Below are 19,010 nucleotides of genomic sequence, written 5' to 3'. Positions count from 1 at the left end.
TTTTTTATTTTGTATTTTTAGGAAGAGTTCTACAGAGTGTTCAGCATCTCACTACTAGATCAGCCTCATAGTGATCCACCTGTTTACAGCCTCCCAAGAGCTGAGATCACAGGTGGGTGTCACCACGCCCAGTCTCAATTGCCTTGTCAGTGTGCGCTGGGGGCAGGGCCAGCACACAGGCTTGGGGATCGAACCCCTGGCCCCTGTGCCTGCTTGCAGGCACTTTAATCCACTGAGTTTTTTGGCCAGCCCAATACTAACATTTTAACAACCATTGATAGAGTTTGTTTGCAGCAGTTTTACTGTAAATTTACTGATGATTTCAATTATTTTACATTTCTTAATTTAATTTCTACCAGAAGGAAGAACTTTCATATCTACCCTATCAATATTTATTCAAGTATCTGTCTTTAGGTGTGACTCATGGGTGCATTTTCTTCCTTATTTTTCTCTCTTGAGGTATTGTGGATACTTATTTTATGGATTATAACTCAATACTATATTTTGTTGCTCTGATTTCTCCTTCTTTGACAACCAGAATCTTCTTCATGTTGGCTCCTGTATTTTTCTGTTTGAATTTGCTTCTTGAAACATTTTTTTACTACACCACAAAAGGCTTCAGGAGCGTTTACAATTTCCTTGGGCTACCTTTGAACTGTACTACTTCTTTAAGAAAGCATCATTCCTTCTACTGCAGACTTGTGTTAAGAAATCAAGTTTTAAGCACTGGGAATAAAACGAAATGAAATTTCTATAAATTTCAAGTCATTGAAAATGCAGAGGAATGAGTTCACAGGAATCAGTACTACCAGTGTGGAAAATGATTTGGCATTAGAAAAAGTGTTAGTATAGGTAGTACTCTGTGGTGAAATAATTTAACTCCTGGGTGAAAGTTTTGGAGAGAATTTTGCTCATATACAACAGGAATAACATATAGCTCAAATGCCCATTATTAAGAGAGCAGATGAATAGAGTAGTGTGTAGTCATAAAATGGGATATTCTACAGCAATGGAAAGGATAGAACTATACCTATACATATCAGATTAGGTGACTGTTAGACACATAATTTTGAGCAGAGAGAATACATACTGTAATACCACTTATATAATATCTAACCACATGCAATATTAAACATAACGGGATGGATGCATACATGATAGGATGGTGAGCTAAAAAGAAAGAGAAAATAACTATAAGATCCATGATAGTGGATACATGTTGGGAGTGAAACTGTCTCAGTTACTCTTCTCTCATTCCTGGACAAATACCTGACACCCAAAATGAAGGAAGGAAAGGAATGTTTAGCTCACAGTTAATGGAGCTTTCAGTCCATACTAAGCTGGCTCCAAGGCAGACTGGCACATGGCAGAGGGAAACAAACAGTTCATGGTGGCAGAAGGCAGCAACACAGCTAGAGCAAATGGGGGAGTAACAGCAACAATTTCTACAGAGAGGAAGTCTGTCTCCCTTAAATTTCATTCAGATTATCTGGCCCAGGCTGGGATTAGTACTCAACCCATAATCCCATCAGCACTCACATCCATAATCTTAGTGGATCATGAGTTAATTACAAACTCTAGAAGTCTGCCCCATGACTACATGAGGCCTTGGGGGGACAAATACACACAATGCATAACAGAAACAAAGTTGAACTTCAGCAGTATTGGTAATGCATTTTTTATAGTCATCTATTGAATTAAGAATGATTCATCTCACTTTTATGTTCTGATGGATAAAACGTCATATAAGTAACATGGAGGAGAGGACTAAGTGGGAGAAGATGGGAAGGTAAGGAAAATAAAAAGAAAGAATAGGTCATAGGCAGAGTGACATCTTATAATTCAGGTAGTAGTTTATAATCTGATACCAATGTGTTGGCTTTGGATGAGCACTGAGCTTTCTGATCCTAAATTTTCATACCAGTTAAGTGAGAATAAGGTGGTCTGCATTGTCTACCTGATAGGGTAATTGCGAGAACAAAATGTAATATTTTATACAATATCACTGGGAAAACTAATCAATTTTGAACTGGAAAGCCCCCCAAAAATTAATGTACCAAATCATTTTCTTCCTTTCTAATTGCAGACTTCGAGCATCTCAATATTTATGGGTGAGTTCACCTTCAGTGATTACTTAAGCTTACATCTTGCTTTGTTAATGAAGCCACAAAACAAATACTTTGTTGGGCCTTTCAAGAAGGTTGTATTTTAGTTCTAACAACATTTGGAAGAGTGTGGTTTCACCAGAATGGTCTGAAATTCTGGGATGCAGAGCTGGAAGGCTTTCCTCATCTTGAAAGGATGATGGTGGTCTTCTGTCTTGTGGTTAGAGGAGAAAGTACGCATGAAGATGCTGGCCACAGGGTGCCATGTCTTACTGTATGCCAGAGTCTCTGGAAAAGTTATGTTATATGTCAACTTGACTTGGGTGAGAACTACCCAGTAGATCAGTAAAGCACTTATGTCTGGGGATAATAGACATGTAGCCCAGAAAACTAGAAGAGGACTAAACCCAGATCAGGTGGCCACAACCAATAGGCTTATAGCCTGGTTGGAGGAGAGAAAGTGAAAAGGACGTTTCTATGTTTCTGCAAGAATTCTAGTCCTATGGCCTTTGGACACTGCTCTCCAGTTCTTTTTGTCTATAATGCACACTCTACAGAGAGCTTCTGTTACAGTTTGCATCTGGTTGTCCCCCCAAGGCCTCATGTAAGTTATGGGGCAAACAGAGCTGGAGGAGCAAGCAGGGGCTGGAGGTGTGGGGCCAGAGGACCAGGGCGGGGCCCGAGGGGTGGGGCCATAGAGGCAAGGATCCCTAAACTGGCTAGCCTGTGCTTTCTGAGAGGTATGGAGAGGGTCATTCTGGACATGGCAGTGCCCCAGCCTTTCCTCCAATGTCTTGAAATCTCCAGTAACTGTGAGCTAAATAAACCTTTCCTTCCCTCATTTTGAGTGTTGGGTATTTGTCCCAGCAATGAGAGAAGAGTAACTAAGACAGCTCCCAAACCTTTGACCTTTTTGATGGTACTGCATCATGATCTTGTACTGCAGCTGGATATTCTGGCTGTGGCATAGGTACTGATAACTGATTTTAGCGAAATCTACAGAGAGAATCAGAAGCATAAAGCAAAAGTGAACTGCATTTTCATTAGCAAGGAAGAGCCTGAAAAACTGAGGCAAAAGGGAAGGTTTTTGGTAGAAAGATTGCCATTATAAAGGCAAGTACTTTGCATCACAGAATAACAGGAAAGTTGACTTGAAGGTGTCTCAGAAATTAAGAACAGCCCATCTTTCTCAGTCTCAAGGGTGAAAAAATTTAAAGCTTTCATTTGAAAAGACAGTCCCTGAAACACATCATTATGAAGGGCCTCATAGGCGATTGGTTTCCTGGAATTCAGCTCTCTCTGCTTAGCCACCTAGGTTCTGTTGCCTTGTCTAAGGGGTCTGGCTATTGCTCAAGCTAGTGGCAGATATTAGCATCATCCATAAGTGCTTGTTTTACAGGTGAGCAGAATGTAAGGCTTCTGGGATTACTGGGGTTTCCATGCAGATTTTAGGAAAAGGCCATGGAGGCCAGGCAGTGTGACCCTAAAAGGAACCTGTGAAGTTGTGACAGCAAATGTGAAAATGCAGTGGAGTTCCGAGGAAACTGGAGTTGCCAGGAATGTGGCAACTAGGGAAGAAGACAGCGGGCAGTGAACAGAAATGATCGAATGATAAATCATGTGGGCTGCAACTAGCAATTTTGTATAGGCAGAGCCTCCCAAGCCCTTTGGAATAGATTGCATGAACATAAATCCCATGTTCAAAGCACAGAACAAACACAAAGCCATAGTGTTTGGGAAGCTGCCAACAGTCATAGATACAATTAAAAATATTTTGATCTCAAGACAAAAGTACAGAGTCCAGAGATCCAAAAATGAACAAATACAGAAACATACAGCCTTCTGAGAAAAACAGGGCCCAAATATATGTCAGGTTAGGTCAAAATATACCATTTTAGCTTCTGGATGATAAATGAGTACAAAGTAAGTTCTGAATGAAAACTTGCATAGGGCTGGTGAGATAGCTCAGCAGACTAAGTACCTGCTTAGGCAAGTGTAGGGACTGGGGCTCGATCTCTGTCACCACACGCTGCACGGGCCCCGCCCTTGGAAGTGCTGAACCGGTGACTTAAGTTTGGGTATGGTGGCGCATGTCTATAATCCCAGCACTGGGGAGACTGAAAACAGGAGAATCACTACAGGTCTGTGTTGCACAGTGAGATCCTCTATCAAATACATTTTTTTTTAAAAAAGAAACCAACTTCCATAAATATATAGTTGCAAATAATGATATTCAACTACAGACATACATTACCTAAGTGATATACCTCAGCATTTTCTGTGTGGCCAGAATGTGACTCTATTTTATTGAAGGAGTTTTAGAGGTGTAGTTAGTTAAAATAAAGGAATCCTGGGTTGGGGTGGGTCATAAACCCAGTGACTGGTGTTCTAATAGCATCATATGGAAAGGTGGTAGGAGATACGGGAGAGATGCAGCTGTAAGGAAAAGAACCCCAGGGTTGTAGCAACTAACAAAATTGAAGAAAGTCCAAGAAGAATTCTTGCCTAGAGTCTAAGCCCCTGACAACACTTGGATTCTGAATTGGCATCCTTCAGAACAAGGGTGGAATAAGTTTCAGCTACCTAACTGGTGAAAGTTTGCTACAGAATCCCTGGGAAAACAATACATATACAAAGGAAGAAAGCAAAACTAGACTAGACAGAACATTGATATTTACAGGAAGTCAGCAAGTTGCAGATTGTCCTTATCCATTAATATACAACAGCCACTATATTTTTAAGATGTTAACACAAGAATGAAGACCTGGAATATAGATTTTTTTTTGTGCATACAAGATATTGAAAGGTCCCGCAGGTGACATATAGGTCAACTTTGCCACTTCTGGTCACCTGAGTTAGTGGCATTTCCTGGATCACAGATGATAGTACTGTGGACAACCGGCTTTGGTCACTACTTCTTTAGCTTTCTGTGAACCATGAGGATATCCTGAGAAGATGGCATAAAGTCACTCCAAAAGAAATTGACCTTAAAAAGAATGCACATCTTTCTCAAATGGAGTAGATAAAACACAATCAAAGGAGAATATTAATGCTCCTTCAATTCCACATAAATGGTATTTTCCACATACCCTCCTTGACTTTAAAATGGTCACTTCATTTAAGGATGTTGCATAGACTCTGAAATATGTGATTAGCTGTGGCAGGGTTCATGGAATGACTTCAGACTTATAATGAAGAGGCAAGAGTCTACAGAAACAAAAAATAGGATGGGGCATCATTAGCATGATTAGCTAACCCCAACTAGAAGGATTTGAAACAAACTTCGCTAGAAAAATTCCTCTTGGAAATAGGTCAAGGTGAGGCTGGGCAAGAAACAAAACATAAAGAACAGCACAAAATGACCTTGGGACTCACACCAAGAGGGAAGAGAAAGAGCTGCCAGGCACGAAATAGAGAGAAATCTAATGATGTGCCAACCCCACCTCCAGTAAAACACAGGAGAAGCAAGGGGGTGATGCTGACTTTAAGGCCACATGTACTCACACTTATGCACTAGCATATACACACTTACATGCGTGTGTTCACTCTACAGTCACTCTATTATTCAGGTAATTCTGGCCTGGTGATCATGGGTTCTGCAGCTGGCTTTATATGGTTCTAATTTAAGCAGCATGAAGGAAACTTACAGATAAGAAGAGCCTTGGCAGAAGATTATATATGTATATATTCCATTCCCATCCCATTTCAGAGGACACACAGCTGAGAAAGCACGGCAAGCAACAGTGGTGGATGATGTCCTCATGGCTCAGTCTGGCATTTAGCCTCCAAACATAGTGGGGACTCAAAGCACAGCTAAATAGCAACTCACTAATGGTGTCGCCTTGATTAGGGATCAGAGGACTCTCTGCCCAACAAATGAGTTCACCAGAGAAAAGCCACCACAAATTGTTTTGATGCACACAAAGCTGACAATGTATATTGATTAGTATTACTTATTTTTGTATGCTTAGTCTTAAGCGTCTTTGATGTTTTTAATCAGTCATTTTTCCATACCAAGCAAGTAAAAGAAAAAAAAAGTTGTCGCTGGCTTTCTTGAGTCACACTTCCCAGGATGGCTGAATGCACGGAGGATGGAAGCACAACATGGTTTGGAATCTGCCAGCAACTTGAGGCGCGGCACAGCAGGATTGCAGATAAACTTGACTAAAACACGGAGAGGTGAGTTCCACTTCAGCAATAAAGGAGTATCTACCTCATGGGGAGACTTAGCCTCAGTATTCGGCAAGGAAAGGGTACTCCTCCAAATTTTCACAGTTGCTGAAAGAAGCACAGAAAAAAAATATGTCCCATGAAGCAACGTCTTGAATATAATCTGTATTCTTCTGTGTGTTCCATCTTCCCTATTCTCTCGCAGCCTCTGCCCACATCAAGACTTTGTAAGAATAAAAAAAGGGTTTACACTCTCACTTCCTAAAATTTATGGGAGGAATACTTGTATGTGAGTCAGTAGGTCCCAGAGAACCAGAATGAAATGAAAAATACGGCTCACACATTCTCTTAATGAATAGAGGGATTTGTTGTAATAGTGTTTGTACATAGAATGTCATGTCTGCATCTTGTATAGCAAATAACCACTAGAAAGAATGTATGCAATGTGATAATTATTGAAACTGTCCTACCAATTTGATTTGAAACTGTCTCACTGCTATTTGTTTCTCAATAAAATTATGGGAAACAAAGAAGAGATGATGAAAAAAAAGAAGAAGCCTAGTGTCAGCTGAAGTGCCTCATAAATACTGTCTCAATTTTTTCGGAAAACCTTGTAAGTAGGGGAACAATAGTGAAATCTATGCTTGTCATTGTTGTATTAAATAAGAAACCCTACAGGCCAATGCTCACAATCCCTAACACACTGTAAGTTCATTTTCAGTGGTAATTGGTATTTTCATCTCTATTGTACAGATGAAGAAATAAGCTTGGAAATGTTGGTCATTCATCAAGACCATGTACCAAATAAATACATAATATAGCTCAGATTTAGGACCACATAGATTTACTCATGTGACCACCAATCCATTGTCTCCACTGACGCATGAAATTATTTGAGTTCTCCTTGTAGCTGTCCAGTGAGAATTACAAACATATTTCAAGTCAAGCTCCTGATTTCTCCTCTTGAATGGCAATGCCCTTCTGTCATTGCTCAGGGAAAAGCAACCAACAGATAAACTATCACAGCCATCTTTGACTCTTAATTTGTTAGCAAGTTTACTTGATTGTTTCCCCAGTATATGCAGAATTAGATCATTCTTTAGCTCCTGCAGGAGCCCCACCCAGGTCTGGTCACCACCATCACTTCCTAAATTATTGGTATGGTCTCCCTGTAGACTTCTAGTGCAGAAGCCACTGGGATTATTGTAGTCATGAGTCAGATTCTCCCCTCCTGCTCAAGACATCAAGTGGAGTCTGGACTCAGAACTAAACATCAGTTACTCCCATGACCTATGCCTCTCTCCATTCTCTGGGCCCCTAAAACTCATTGAGATCTCACTAATTCACAGGCTTTCTCTTTCTCAGTTATTCTGCTCCAGCCTTATTGCTCAACTTCCTTAAATATCCACATACCCCAGGATGTTTGCACTTACTGCTATCACTGTTAAAGGTATTCTTCCCCCTAAATAGCTGGATGGCTCACCCATCATTTCTTGTGCTTTCTGCTAAGCTGTCATATCTCAGTAAAATCTCCCCTAGCCCACTCCATAGAAACTATCCATCTCATCATGCCCAATGACTGCCTATCCTCTCTTTAACATATTTTTCTTCATAGAACCTGATACTCTCATATATGACACTATATGATTCATGAGCTTATTTCTGTCCATGACTTTGAGTAGGAAGAAAATTGGACAAGAACCAAATCAAATTTCCCCTTGTCATCAACATTAAATCTAATCATTGAATTGGATAGTTTTTCAGTTTGCAAGCAGACCCATAGAAAGCATTAAGTTTATGAACTGAGGAACCACTGTGTATTTTAAGTCAATTGTGTTTTTCCCTCTAGAAGATAAGCTGGTGGAAGTAGAAAGTTTGTACACTACGATAATCACAACCTTCTAAAGACTGCTTGGAATACAGTATGTTACAAATGAATTATTGACTAAATATATGGATGACTCTGCCTCCTACATTGTAATGACATGGTCTCTCTTAAAATAGCAAGTATGCCTCCAGAATTCTAGGCAACAGGAAGCAGTTACAAATATATCTTTCCTCATTCTGATTCCCTGAGACACCAATTTAAAATTTTAAGACTGTTAGATAATACTACTTGATGATAGAAAACAATGCTAGCTGTCTTCCAATCCTTTCATTAAATTTGCTTCTACTATAGAACCGAATCAAACTGCTAAGATTTTCCAAGTTTACTGTATGTCACTTACGGAGGCCCGATGCAGGCCCTCCAGTTTCTGTTGAAGCTGAGGATGGTTGCCATCTCCGCATCACTCAGTTTGAAGTCAAAGACCTGGAAAGATGAGTTCAAAAACATCCTTGGAAGGCAATTCTTGATAGGTTTGGAGATCTCCACCCATGTGGCCAGGGGATGAGCCACCATTGCAGCTCACTTTGACACAGGAGATTGGGACACAGACATCCACTGTGTCCATTGGATACAAATTATTCTTCCAGGTTAGTCCTTCACCAACACTGCATGCCATTACTCCACTGTCACATAGATTTACCCTTTTGTCCCCATCTTGTCAACTTTATGGCAGAGAAATGATGTAGGTGGAGCTGTGATGACAGTGCAGGCTAGGATAAAGGCCTGGATAACTTAGTGCTTATGTTCCAAAAGGAAGATTTGCCATGCGGGCATGAAACAATAGTGTGCACAACATCTGTCCTTTCTGAGGCCCACACAGGCTCTCCCCAAAGCAGTTTAAGTCCTGCCCATTCACATTCTCATGGGAGGAGTGAGATTTGTAGGACTGGACAATCTGCACCTCCGGACAGCTTGCTCTTCTGGGCAGCCAATACCTAATAGATGAAGGGCCAACAAGCAGCCTCTACACAGTGTCACACAGAGATATAACAGACCTTTTCCAGTCAGTGCCCCACATTGCTCGGCCCATCTCAGCTCTACTGAGGCCAGATGCCAGCCAAAGAGATGACACAGTGCTGGGAAGTGAGGTGGACCCACTGACAATCCACTATGAGATGAGACATCTGTCACATACTCCACTGATGAATCCCAGAGGACCAGCCAGGATCTCACCTGAAAGTTCTCAACAATGCGTGCTGGGGTCACAGACTTGGGGATCACTGCTACATTCCTCTGGATATGGAACCGGATCAGAACCTGTGTGGAAAAGGACATCACATTTCTGATTACCTATGAGGATCTCCACCAAAAAAAATAACAATAATAATAAAATTTCTGTGGTTTGGTGTGGGTTTAGGTACAATAGCCAGTATCAACTGAGAGGTTAAATCAGATGTACCTACCAGTCCTCTACTCATTTCTCTGAGTCCAAGTAGCAATGCTATGATTTTATTTATTTGGGTATTGGGAAAATGGCTTGGTATCTGAAGGGTGAGACTTGGGGCATGATCCCAAACCCACACATCTTGTGCTTCGCAGCAAGCAAGAATGTACTCCTAGCAGAAAAGAGGAGGTCCTGGTTCATTGAGACCCAACAGTCTTCCTGAAACCCAGAAGACTTCAAAGACAGGCCTTAAGTGCTTTGTCCCATTTTGGCCCCTCAAGGGGCTCAGTGAAAACAATAGCAGGAATTTGGCCCCAGACTCAAAATGGCATGGTTTGGTGGAAGCATTTTAAAAAAGCCAAAAAAAAACCTGACATTGTACCTGGGCTGCAGTTTTTTTGTGCCTCTGAGCAATCTCTTTAATCTTGGGATCTTCTAGCAGTGAAGGATCATCTGGCTTGGCCCTGGAGGCAGACAGATGGTAGGTGTGAGCAATCACCATAGGCCCTGCACTCACCTATGTTATCCTTACCACAGTCTGCAGGCTGTGCACCACAGCCTTCTCTGTCCGCAAGAGAAGCAAGAAGACCTGACCTGATGGGTAGGTATGTTCTTCCCATAACCTACCCATGGGCTCTGGAGCCTCAGTATTTGTTAACATTACCATCACTATGTGGCTGAGATGAAGTACTTTCTGAAGGTCAGAATGGTGCCCTTGCCTTAGCTTGTTGGTTGTTTAATTTCCACCTTTTCTCACCATAATCCTATTCATGCATACCAAACACATTGCTTTTAACATGTTTTTTTTTTACAGTGCAGCACAGATCCACTCCAACTAATAAATTATAAACTAATGTTTTCAAAGAATGAGGAGATAGAAGCCAACACTGGGAAGACTCACCATGGTCTATCTGGGGAGCCCAGAGGGCTGTAGGCAGTGATAGTGATGCCCTTCGAGTTGCAGTACTGGATCAGTTTCTCCTGGGTGAGGTATGGGTGACACTCCACCTGCAAGTGTGAACAATCTACATCAGTAGTTGAGGTGGCCTGCTTCTGGGGCAGCTCGACATTTGAAAAAGATTACCAAAGAAAGGACGAACAGGTAGACTTGGTAATCCAGACCTGTAGACCTGCATTCTGCTTCACCAAGGCATTCTGATTACTGAGCCCTGGGATGAGACTTAGTACAGAGCATTCAACTTTCCTCTAAACATTTCAAAAGCAGTAGAGCAGGCCTCTGTAGCAGACCAAATTTACCTGGTTAGTGACTGGTTTATATTTCAGCCCTGGCTTATTCAAGAGCTTTTCGATTTGAAAGTGGTTGAAATTGGAGATGCCAATGGCTTTCACCAAACCTTCATCCACCAGCTCCTCCATGACCTGTCACAGAAAAGAAAGACAGAGGCTGGTGAGATGGCTCAGTGGTCTAAAGTACCTACTTAGAACATAGAACAAGCTTAGAAAAGCACAGGGATCATGGTTCAATCCCCCAGCACCACATGCCAGCCAGCCCCGCCCCCTGGTGGGCTGAGGTGGCCACACACACACACACACACACACACACACACACAAATAAATAAAAATTAAAAAAAAAAGAAAGACATACAGAAAATTATCAAGTAAAAATAGAGTAGGAGCTCTGGTTTCATGCTATCTCATGGAGTACAAATGGACAGTGATCCATCACAGAAGGGTGACTGAGGGTAGGAGGAAATTCCAACTCTGAGTGTATCACATGGTTGTAGACATCATGGCTAGTATATTTAGGTTCTGGTTTGATCTCCAGTACTGGTGAGGGTGAGGAAGGAGGAAGAAGAAAAGAAGGAAGAAGCAGAAGGAGGAAGGAATAAGAAGAAGAACAGGAAAAGAAAGAAGAGGAAGGGGAAGAGAAAAGCCCCAATTTTCCCAGAATGACAGTTTCTATTGACTTGCCTATGCATTTACAGAAACACCCAGCACTGACATTGTCAATCCTATCGTACTCACGTCAATATTTTTATGAAGAATTCTGTTATTATGAAAAAACGTAAGTTCTTCTTTTGAAAATTTAGATTTAAGCAACTTATTTTTGTGAATTTATCAAACAAGTATTTAGGCTGCTTGGTTGGATAATGCCAGTGTTACAGGTAACTAAGTCAGAAATAAATATGATGGAGACAGAAAGGGCTAGGCTGTGGAAAGAAGCAGTGCAGAAGATGAGATGTCTCACCAATGTGGGAGAGACCAACATGTCCACTATAGGCCAGACCTCAAGACAAAACATAAAACATATGCACCCAACCACTTTCTAAGGATAAATAGAAGGGGTTGATATTTGAAATAGGTATTGATAACCTTCAGGAAGCCAGAAGAGCCCCAATCCCAACCATGTACAGGAAACGCCCCTGTTGTGTATTCATGCCTGCTTACCACCTGACTTTTTTTTTCATTTTATCCCCATTTAATCAATTTTACCTGTGCAACTACACTCATAATTTTTTTCATTGACCATAGTGATACAGGGGAAAGAAATTCACAGCCTGCTAGATATCTAGTTCATGTTTCCTAAAACTAAAGAAGGAATTTTAGGAACAACAGAGGTTAACAGAAGATAATATTTATTGGGGGAGGACCAGCCAAATAGCTCAGGGGATTAAAGGACCTAGTAGCAGGTGCAAGGACCAGGGGTTGGATCTCAGGGCGTGTCATGCAGGTCCCACCCTCCGGGTGCGCTGAGATGGCTATTAAGACTGGGCGGGTAGGCATGTGCCTGTAATCCCAGCTCTTGGGAGGCTGTAAACAGGCGGATAACTACGAGTTTGATCTAGTAGTGACACCTTGAATACCCTATAGGCCCTTCCCTAAAATACAAAAAAAAAAAAAAAATCTTAAGGGAAAGACAGTTTCAGTATGAGTGAGATAGAAGGGGTCCAGAAGGGGTTGTCCAAAAATACGGCCTTTTCTAGGGATTTTTATAGAGGAAATCCATGAGGTAAGCTTGGGTCCAGGGTGGGAAACATGGGAAATCATTAGGTGGGCATGATATTGGTCAAATATATGTTCTACTTACAAGATTATGAATATAATGGCTAAAGTAAAATGATTAAATCATGATCAGAAGTGGACAGGGCAAGGGGGCATGAATACAGAACACAAAATTTTCCCCTATGGTGTTGGGTTAGTAGCTCTTCCTGGTTTCCTTATGGTGATAGATACTTATTTAGAATATCAATCCCTTAGAGAGCAGTCAGCCCTCCAGTGGACACCCTTTTAGTTAGGGCAGGGCTTGTGGGGCCTGTGAAGGCAGTCCCTCTTGAGGTGGCCTGGCTTTCCACAGCAGTAGCAGTTCAGGCTAATGGTTTAGCTCTTCTTAAAGCCCTAAGAATCAGACTTAAGGCCTATTTTTTTGGAGGCCACAAGAAAAGCGGTATCTTTTTAGTTTCTTGGTTTTCTCTCCTGCATTTTCTCCCAGTCTAAATTATAGAACACAAAGGAGGCAGTTTTTAACTAAAGGATCAAGTGAGCTCTCTGAAGCAAAAGCTATCTTTTGTAGCTTTTCTAATATCTGCAGTTGACTGAAGAATGGACATGTCTTTAAGAATGGTCTGTCCCTGTGTTGAATCAGGGGCTCTGGACATACGTTACACCAGTGCCTTTAGGAAATGTTCTACAATGGCACGGGGTTTTTTATCTTCTTCCTGATAAATAAATGGCACTTTCAAATAAGTAGAAGCCTTGGTTTTTCTCCTTCTTAGACCCTCAAAAATACACACTTGAAAATATCTCCTGCTTCACTCTCCTGTCTGGCTGTTAAGTTAGCAGGGGTCTTGGGTAGGGACTGCTTGTGCTTCAGTGGGAACTGGTAGCTCCCCTGGCTATCTGTGTTGGCTGCTTAAAAGCAACCAGATCATACTCATCCCCAAATGTAACAGCAGGTGACAACACTGCTTGTCGCTCATCAGAAGCCAATGTTAGGTTGCACATTCACATTACATCTTTTCAGCCTGTCATATAGATCTGAGCAAATCCTCTGAAGACACCAATGTACTTATCAAAGTCTTACGAACATTTTTATAGCTCTAGGTTGATTTGTTTTTAATCATTGAGGGAAAGAGACACATGAAAGTAGCTAGTCTCATATGCTTTGTAATTATACTTGGAGCAAAAATGTGAGTTCTTATGGTTTAGAAAGTTTCAACATAAGGCAATTTTCACTGTTTTTCCTCTTTCAGACAACGTGATTTTATTTGTAAAAGCACATCATAATCAGTACTTCTCTCTGCATTTGATCTTGGCTCTTAAATGTAGGCAGGCCACATATATGTGCAGAAAAATACTGAATGGCTTTGTCAACATGTAAAGATCAAACATCTTCTAGTGCTTAATAATGAATTCTAGGGGCCGGGGAGAGAACTCAGTGGAATAAGTGCTTCCCTGGAAAGTGCAACAGCCTGAATTCAATCCCTGGTTCTTCTAAAAAAGAAAGAAAGAAAGAAAGAAAGAAAGAAAGAAAGAAAGAAAGAAAGAAAGAAAGAAAGAAAGAAAGAAAGAAAGAAAGGAGGGAAATGCATTCTAAAAGAGTAAGAGACTTCAACTCTGTGTACAAAAAGAAATCATTTGGGCATCCCCACTTTATTTCTATTTGATTTTTATACCCTGAAGACATCCCTTGCGTAGATTCCACTCCAGAGCTGGCGGATGCCATCTGGAGAGAACACAAGAGAAATTTTGACCACCTTATCCAACCTCAAACTCATGTGCCTTGCAGTGAGTCCCCACACAGCAGCCCAGGAGTTATGGTGTACAGAGAGGAAACAAAAGAGCAAGAGACAGGAATTACAAGGAAAGAAGGCTCTGAGATGATCAGTGTTCTCTGGGAACAAAGACCGAGGATCTCCAGCTAGCCACCATTTCATTAGCTAGTGCAGCAGGCAGGGTACAGTGATTTACCTGAACAGCATAGAAGTTCAAAAAGCAAATTGCTCAATAAGCAAATTGAAGAACATGAAAGAAACAAGTTCAGGTCCATCCTTGGTCACTCATTTTCCCTGTATTGTCCTCAGCAGAATTCCTCCTGCTCTGTAAGACCACCAATCTCATTGACCATCAAGATCTCAGCAGTGAGTGAGAGGAAGTGGGATTTCCACATTCCAAAACCACTCACAAGGCACGAGAAGGAGTTTTCTGACAGGCTCTGTGTCAATTTATAATTTAAGGCCCAACTGTTATACTCTGGACAGGGCAAAGGTAGCACATCCTCATAAGGCTGTGTGACAGAATGGGCTCTAAAATTGAAGTTTCGGGCATGTTAGTTTTCTTACACTTTACCAGCTCCTGAAGGATATTTATTGTGAGTATAAGATGAGATCGAAACTATTGAAAATATTCAAACTTTTAAAAATGCATTACAGTAAAAGGCACATTGCTGTATAGTACCTTTGTTTGTAACCTTCATCCCAACATCCTTGCTGCTTTCTGAAACAGCTCTGCGAGGCGTTTTTTGTGATTGTCCTTACACTGTCTTAGCTCACTGAATGTTGTGAATCAATTCAAAATGTTTACCTTTAATAGTTATTTTGAATATGGAGGGGAGCCAGAGGTTCCCCAGCAGCAAATCCAGTGACTAGGTGGATGAAGATATGCCATAACCTTTTTTTTTTTTTTTTTTTTTTTGAACTGGGGATTGAACTCAGACCCTTGCGCTTGCCAGGCAAGCACTTATTCTACTGAGCTATCTCCCCAGCCCTACCATAACCTTTTAAAAAAATTCATGCATTTATTTATTTGGTGCACGGTCCCACTAGGCAGCATAAACTCATAGTGATCCTCCTGTCTCACAGCCTCCCAAGCACTGAGATTACAGGGTGCGCCACTACACCAGCTTTCAGTGGCTGGCATAGCATGCCCAGGGTTCAAGGGCCAGCATGGCACATGGTAACAGGATCAAATCTGGGTCCTTGTGCTTATCAGGTGACCTCTTAGATTGCCAAGCCATCTCCCCAGCCCCGTAACCTTTTTCTGAGCCTGCCTTCCCATTTGACGCCACTGAACAGCACGGGTGATATACATGATCACAACTCTTGTAGACACTCATGAAAGACTTCCAGGATTGGTTCAGAAACTGTCAAGAAGATGGGATAAGTATGTCTAAAACAAAGGGAGGGTTTTTGTGGCAAGTTATTGCCAATGTATCTTTGCCTGAAATAAAATTTTAATTTAAACATTCACTGTACAGGGGTTGGCCAGATAGCTCAGTGGACTAAAGCACCTGCTTAGGCATAACACAGTGCCCTGGTTCAATCTCAAGCATGCCATGCTGTCCCGGCCCCCAGGGCACACTGAGATGGCAACCGAGATTGGGTGGGGTGGTGTCAGTCTGTAATCCCAGTGCTTGGGAGGCTGAAAACAGGAGAATCACTACAAATCCGATATATGTAGTGAGACCCTGTAGACCCTGTACCAAACACATTTTAAAAAATCAAACATTCACTGTACTTTTAAATTACAATGAATATATTAGAAAATACTTTTCAAATGAAGAAACAGAGACTTGACATTTAAAATAATTATCTTAGATAACCCAATGAATACTCACAGGATGAGGCCAAAGAATTCTAAACACCCTCCCACATCTTTGAGTCACTACATGTGTACCGCAAATTGATGTGTTGGGCTGCAATGGCATTTGAGGGCTCAGTCTTAGCTTTCAGATGTAAGGCGAGTCAGGTGAATCCCAAACTCATGGATCATGAGGAAGCAAACAGAACAAGTGAAGGGGAGTCTCCAGGGTAAGTGAAGGAACAACTCTTTTACAGCATATTTAGAAAAAGCTGGAACCTACCTCCCAGGTATCCAAGAATGATGTTTTACCGGGGATCATGTTGCCTTTATCGTCTTGGGGGAATAAACTTTTTCCTGGCTGTAAACACAGAACAAAGCTTATTGTTACCTGCATGTTGTCTTGCTAAACAAGCTTTTGGAATCATGACTCATTCTAATTACTTACAAGTACAAAGATTTTCTCAAGCTCAGAAGAACATACTCCAAGACAGTAAGTTTCAGTAAAATTTCTAAATCAATATTCTTTGCTATGGAAGTTCTTATATTTTAGACACTTCTGTAGTGATTTAAAGTTCATTCACAGTATATTCTCCAAGACTTCATTATCATCATTAAGCTTATTAGTCTATGGCTACCAGGAGCTCTGCTGAGCAGACCCTTCAGCTCTGTGTTCTTTGTTTTTATTGAGGAATGGAACTTTTCTTTTTCTTTTTTAGTACAAGGGCTACAGGGGGTCTCACTACACAGATCAGACTTGTAGTGATCCTCCTGTTTTCAGCCTCCCAAGTGCAGGGATTACAGGCGAGCACCACCAAGCCCAGTCTCAGTTGCCAACTCAGTGCATCTCGGGGGCAGGGCTGGCACTGCATGTGGTGCCGGGGATTGAACCCAGGTCCTTGCACCTCCCTAAGCAGGTGCTTTAGTCTGCTGAGCTATCCGGCCAGCTCAGTGGGGATGATCAGCAAGACCACATTAGTGCTTCTCTCCAAGAGGCCAGCCCAGGTGTGCTCTGGCTAATGGGAGAGTGGTGCCCTGAACCACTGCTATGCAACAGTATATCAGGACTTCTCCTCAAACTCAAGACAAAGTTCACCCAGCAGTGCCAGTTTGTCTGTACTGCCAAAAATTACAGTTTGTAGCCATGTCAGAGAGTACAGGTGGCCCAGTGTGCCTGCTAGGCCACACAAGAGTTCCTGTGTGACCTATGGGCATACTCAGGGCTACTGCAGCTTTCGTTTCTGCCTTCTGTCTACTCAGCATCTTCAGGTTGGGGCAGAGAGAAACTCAAACCTGAAATGCCTGTGGCCAGTGAATGAGGTAGATGTCCAGGTAGTCCAGTTTCAGGTCCTTCAGAGTCTTCCTGCAGCCCTCCTTCACGAGGCTTTTCTCAAAGTATGTGGGCCACAACTGCAGAGTGCAGCAAAGAGACATTAGGATGGGAGTGAGAAAGGCCACACTCTACTCTTGCCACCTGCTTTCAGAATGGCAGGTTGATCTCACCTCATTCTCATTCCATTACTGGGCCCTTTATAGCCAAGTTGATTAGTGTGCATGTTTCAGTGTGCAGCCACGAAGGCTGAGCATGACAGTGACTTTTCTCAGTTGAGGGCAATTCTTTGTTCATTGCTCTTAGCATTCTGTGTGTCCCTTAAATCATTTAGCACCTGTGGCCGCTGCCTAAACCTTTGGGAACCTCAGCTATTCCCTTTGTTGGCTGCTGGCCTCTGAGGGCAGGGATCATATGGAGCTTCCAAATGTTAAGCTTTCTTCTACCATTGGCATCATGGCCCTGTTCTGCACTCCCGTTGCCCAAGCCTACCAGGAACTTTGCAAGGAGTTTATCCAGATGTTTCTCCTGCACACAGTGGGCCTATTGTTCCCACAAGGGTGCATTTCCTAAGAACATAGATGTAGTATATTTTGGTATATTTTTGTACCACACAGATCCAGTGACTTTCAACACATCACGCACAACATTCCTAGCCTTTTCTTTTAGCACTTCAAATATTAGATTTTTTTTTACTGCACACAAATTTTAAATGTCTTTAATAATTAAAAAATACTTTTACCATTTCTGCAAAAAACACTGGCTGTCCCCTCAGGGCCAGGATTGCTGAGAACACAATGCTGAAAGGTGGGCTACAGACTCATTCCTGACTCTAACCTCTGACGCCCATAGGCGAATGGATCACTGACAGGAAAGGGCCAGGCCCAGGCTGCAGAAGTTCAATGGAGCGGGGGGGCTGTCTGGAAGATGGCTCAGTGGAATAAGTGCTTCCCTGCCAAGCGCAAGGGCCTGAGTTCAATCCCTGGTTCCCCCCCCCCAAAAAAAAAAAAAAAAAAAAAGAAAAGAAGAAAAGAAAAAAAAAAGTTCAATGGGGCCAGCCTCACTAAGAGAAACCAACTGCTGGGAAGGTTGAACAGCCATAACTTCTTCCACATATCAATAAGAGTTCAGTGTATAAATATCCACATTCTGATATAATAAATATAGAGAGCGAAATGGGGACCTAAGGGAAATGCTAAGGAGGTACAGAACACGTGAAGGCCTCCCCTATCAGCGCTGCACTGTTACCTTGCTAACAATGAAGAGGTCCTCCCGCTTCACAACCTTCTCTTGGATCTTCTCTTGGATGGCTTCGCCCACCTCATTCTCATTTTGATAGGCAAAGGCACAGTCTAAGTGGCGATACCCTGCATCAATGGCTGCCTTCACAGCTTCTTTGACTTTGCCTGGGGCAGACTGAGAGACAACAGAGAAGTCATTAGGTCTTCTTATCCCCTGCCTTACTCAACTGGGCTAGGCCTGCCTTAGCTTCCTACATGGAATCCCTCAGGTCTTATTTTGGGGCCAGTTTGTAGACAAACATTTTATTAACATCTTCAAATGACTAGAAAAAGATGAATTCATCTAATGTTTATG

At 42.0% G+C, this 19,010-nt stretch overlaps 1 protein-coding gene across 4 annotated transcripts in view; it reads right to left on the bottom strand.

Annotated features, from left to right (window-relative positions):
• Positions 1-6,133: 6,133 nt before the first annotated feature.
• The window catches only part of LOC101588850 (aldo-keto reductase family 1 member B10), a 19,108-nt gene continuing 6,231 nt past the window's right edge, over positions 6,134-19,010 (bottom strand). Inside the window, exons 2-10 of one of the 4 annotated variants that reach the window (XM_012514424.2) lie at positions 18,663-18,830; positions 17,378-17,494; positions 16,368-16,445; positions 10,805-10,927; positions 10,449-10,555; positions 9,930-10,011; positions 9,337-9,420; positions 8,504-8,586; positions 6,135-6,383 (exon numbers count right to left, since the gene is read on the bottom strand). In XM_012514424.2, the coding sequence (XP_012369878.2) occupies positions 6,338-6,383; positions 8,504-8,586; positions 9,337-9,420; positions 9,930-10,011; positions 10,449-10,555; positions 10,805-10,927; positions 16,368-16,445; positions 17,378-17,494; positions 18,663-18,830 (888 nt within the window). In that variant the 3' untranslated portion in view covers positions 6,135-6,337. Of the gene's footprint in view, positions 6,384-8,503; positions 8,587-9,336; positions 9,421-9,929; positions 10,012-10,448; positions 10,556-10,804; positions 10,928-16,367; positions 16,446-17,377; positions 17,495-18,662; positions 18,831-19,010 lie in introns of all 4 variants that reach the window. The other 3 variants (XM_023713853.1, XM_023713854.1, XM_023713855.1) reach the window with 3 other exon arrangements.

This window comes from Octodon degus, unplaced genomic scaffold, assembly GCF_000260255.1.
Source record: "Octodon degus isolate 3935 unplaced genomic scaffold, OctDeg1.0 scaffold00032, whole genome shotgun sequence".
In the NCBI taxonomy this organism is placed as follows: Eukaryota; Metazoa; Chordata; class Mammalia; order Rodentia; family Octodontidae; genus Octodon; species Octodon degus.
The sequence above is the reverse complement of the archived record's forward strand: the minus strand, read 5'-3'. Positions and strand labels throughout refer to the sequence as shown.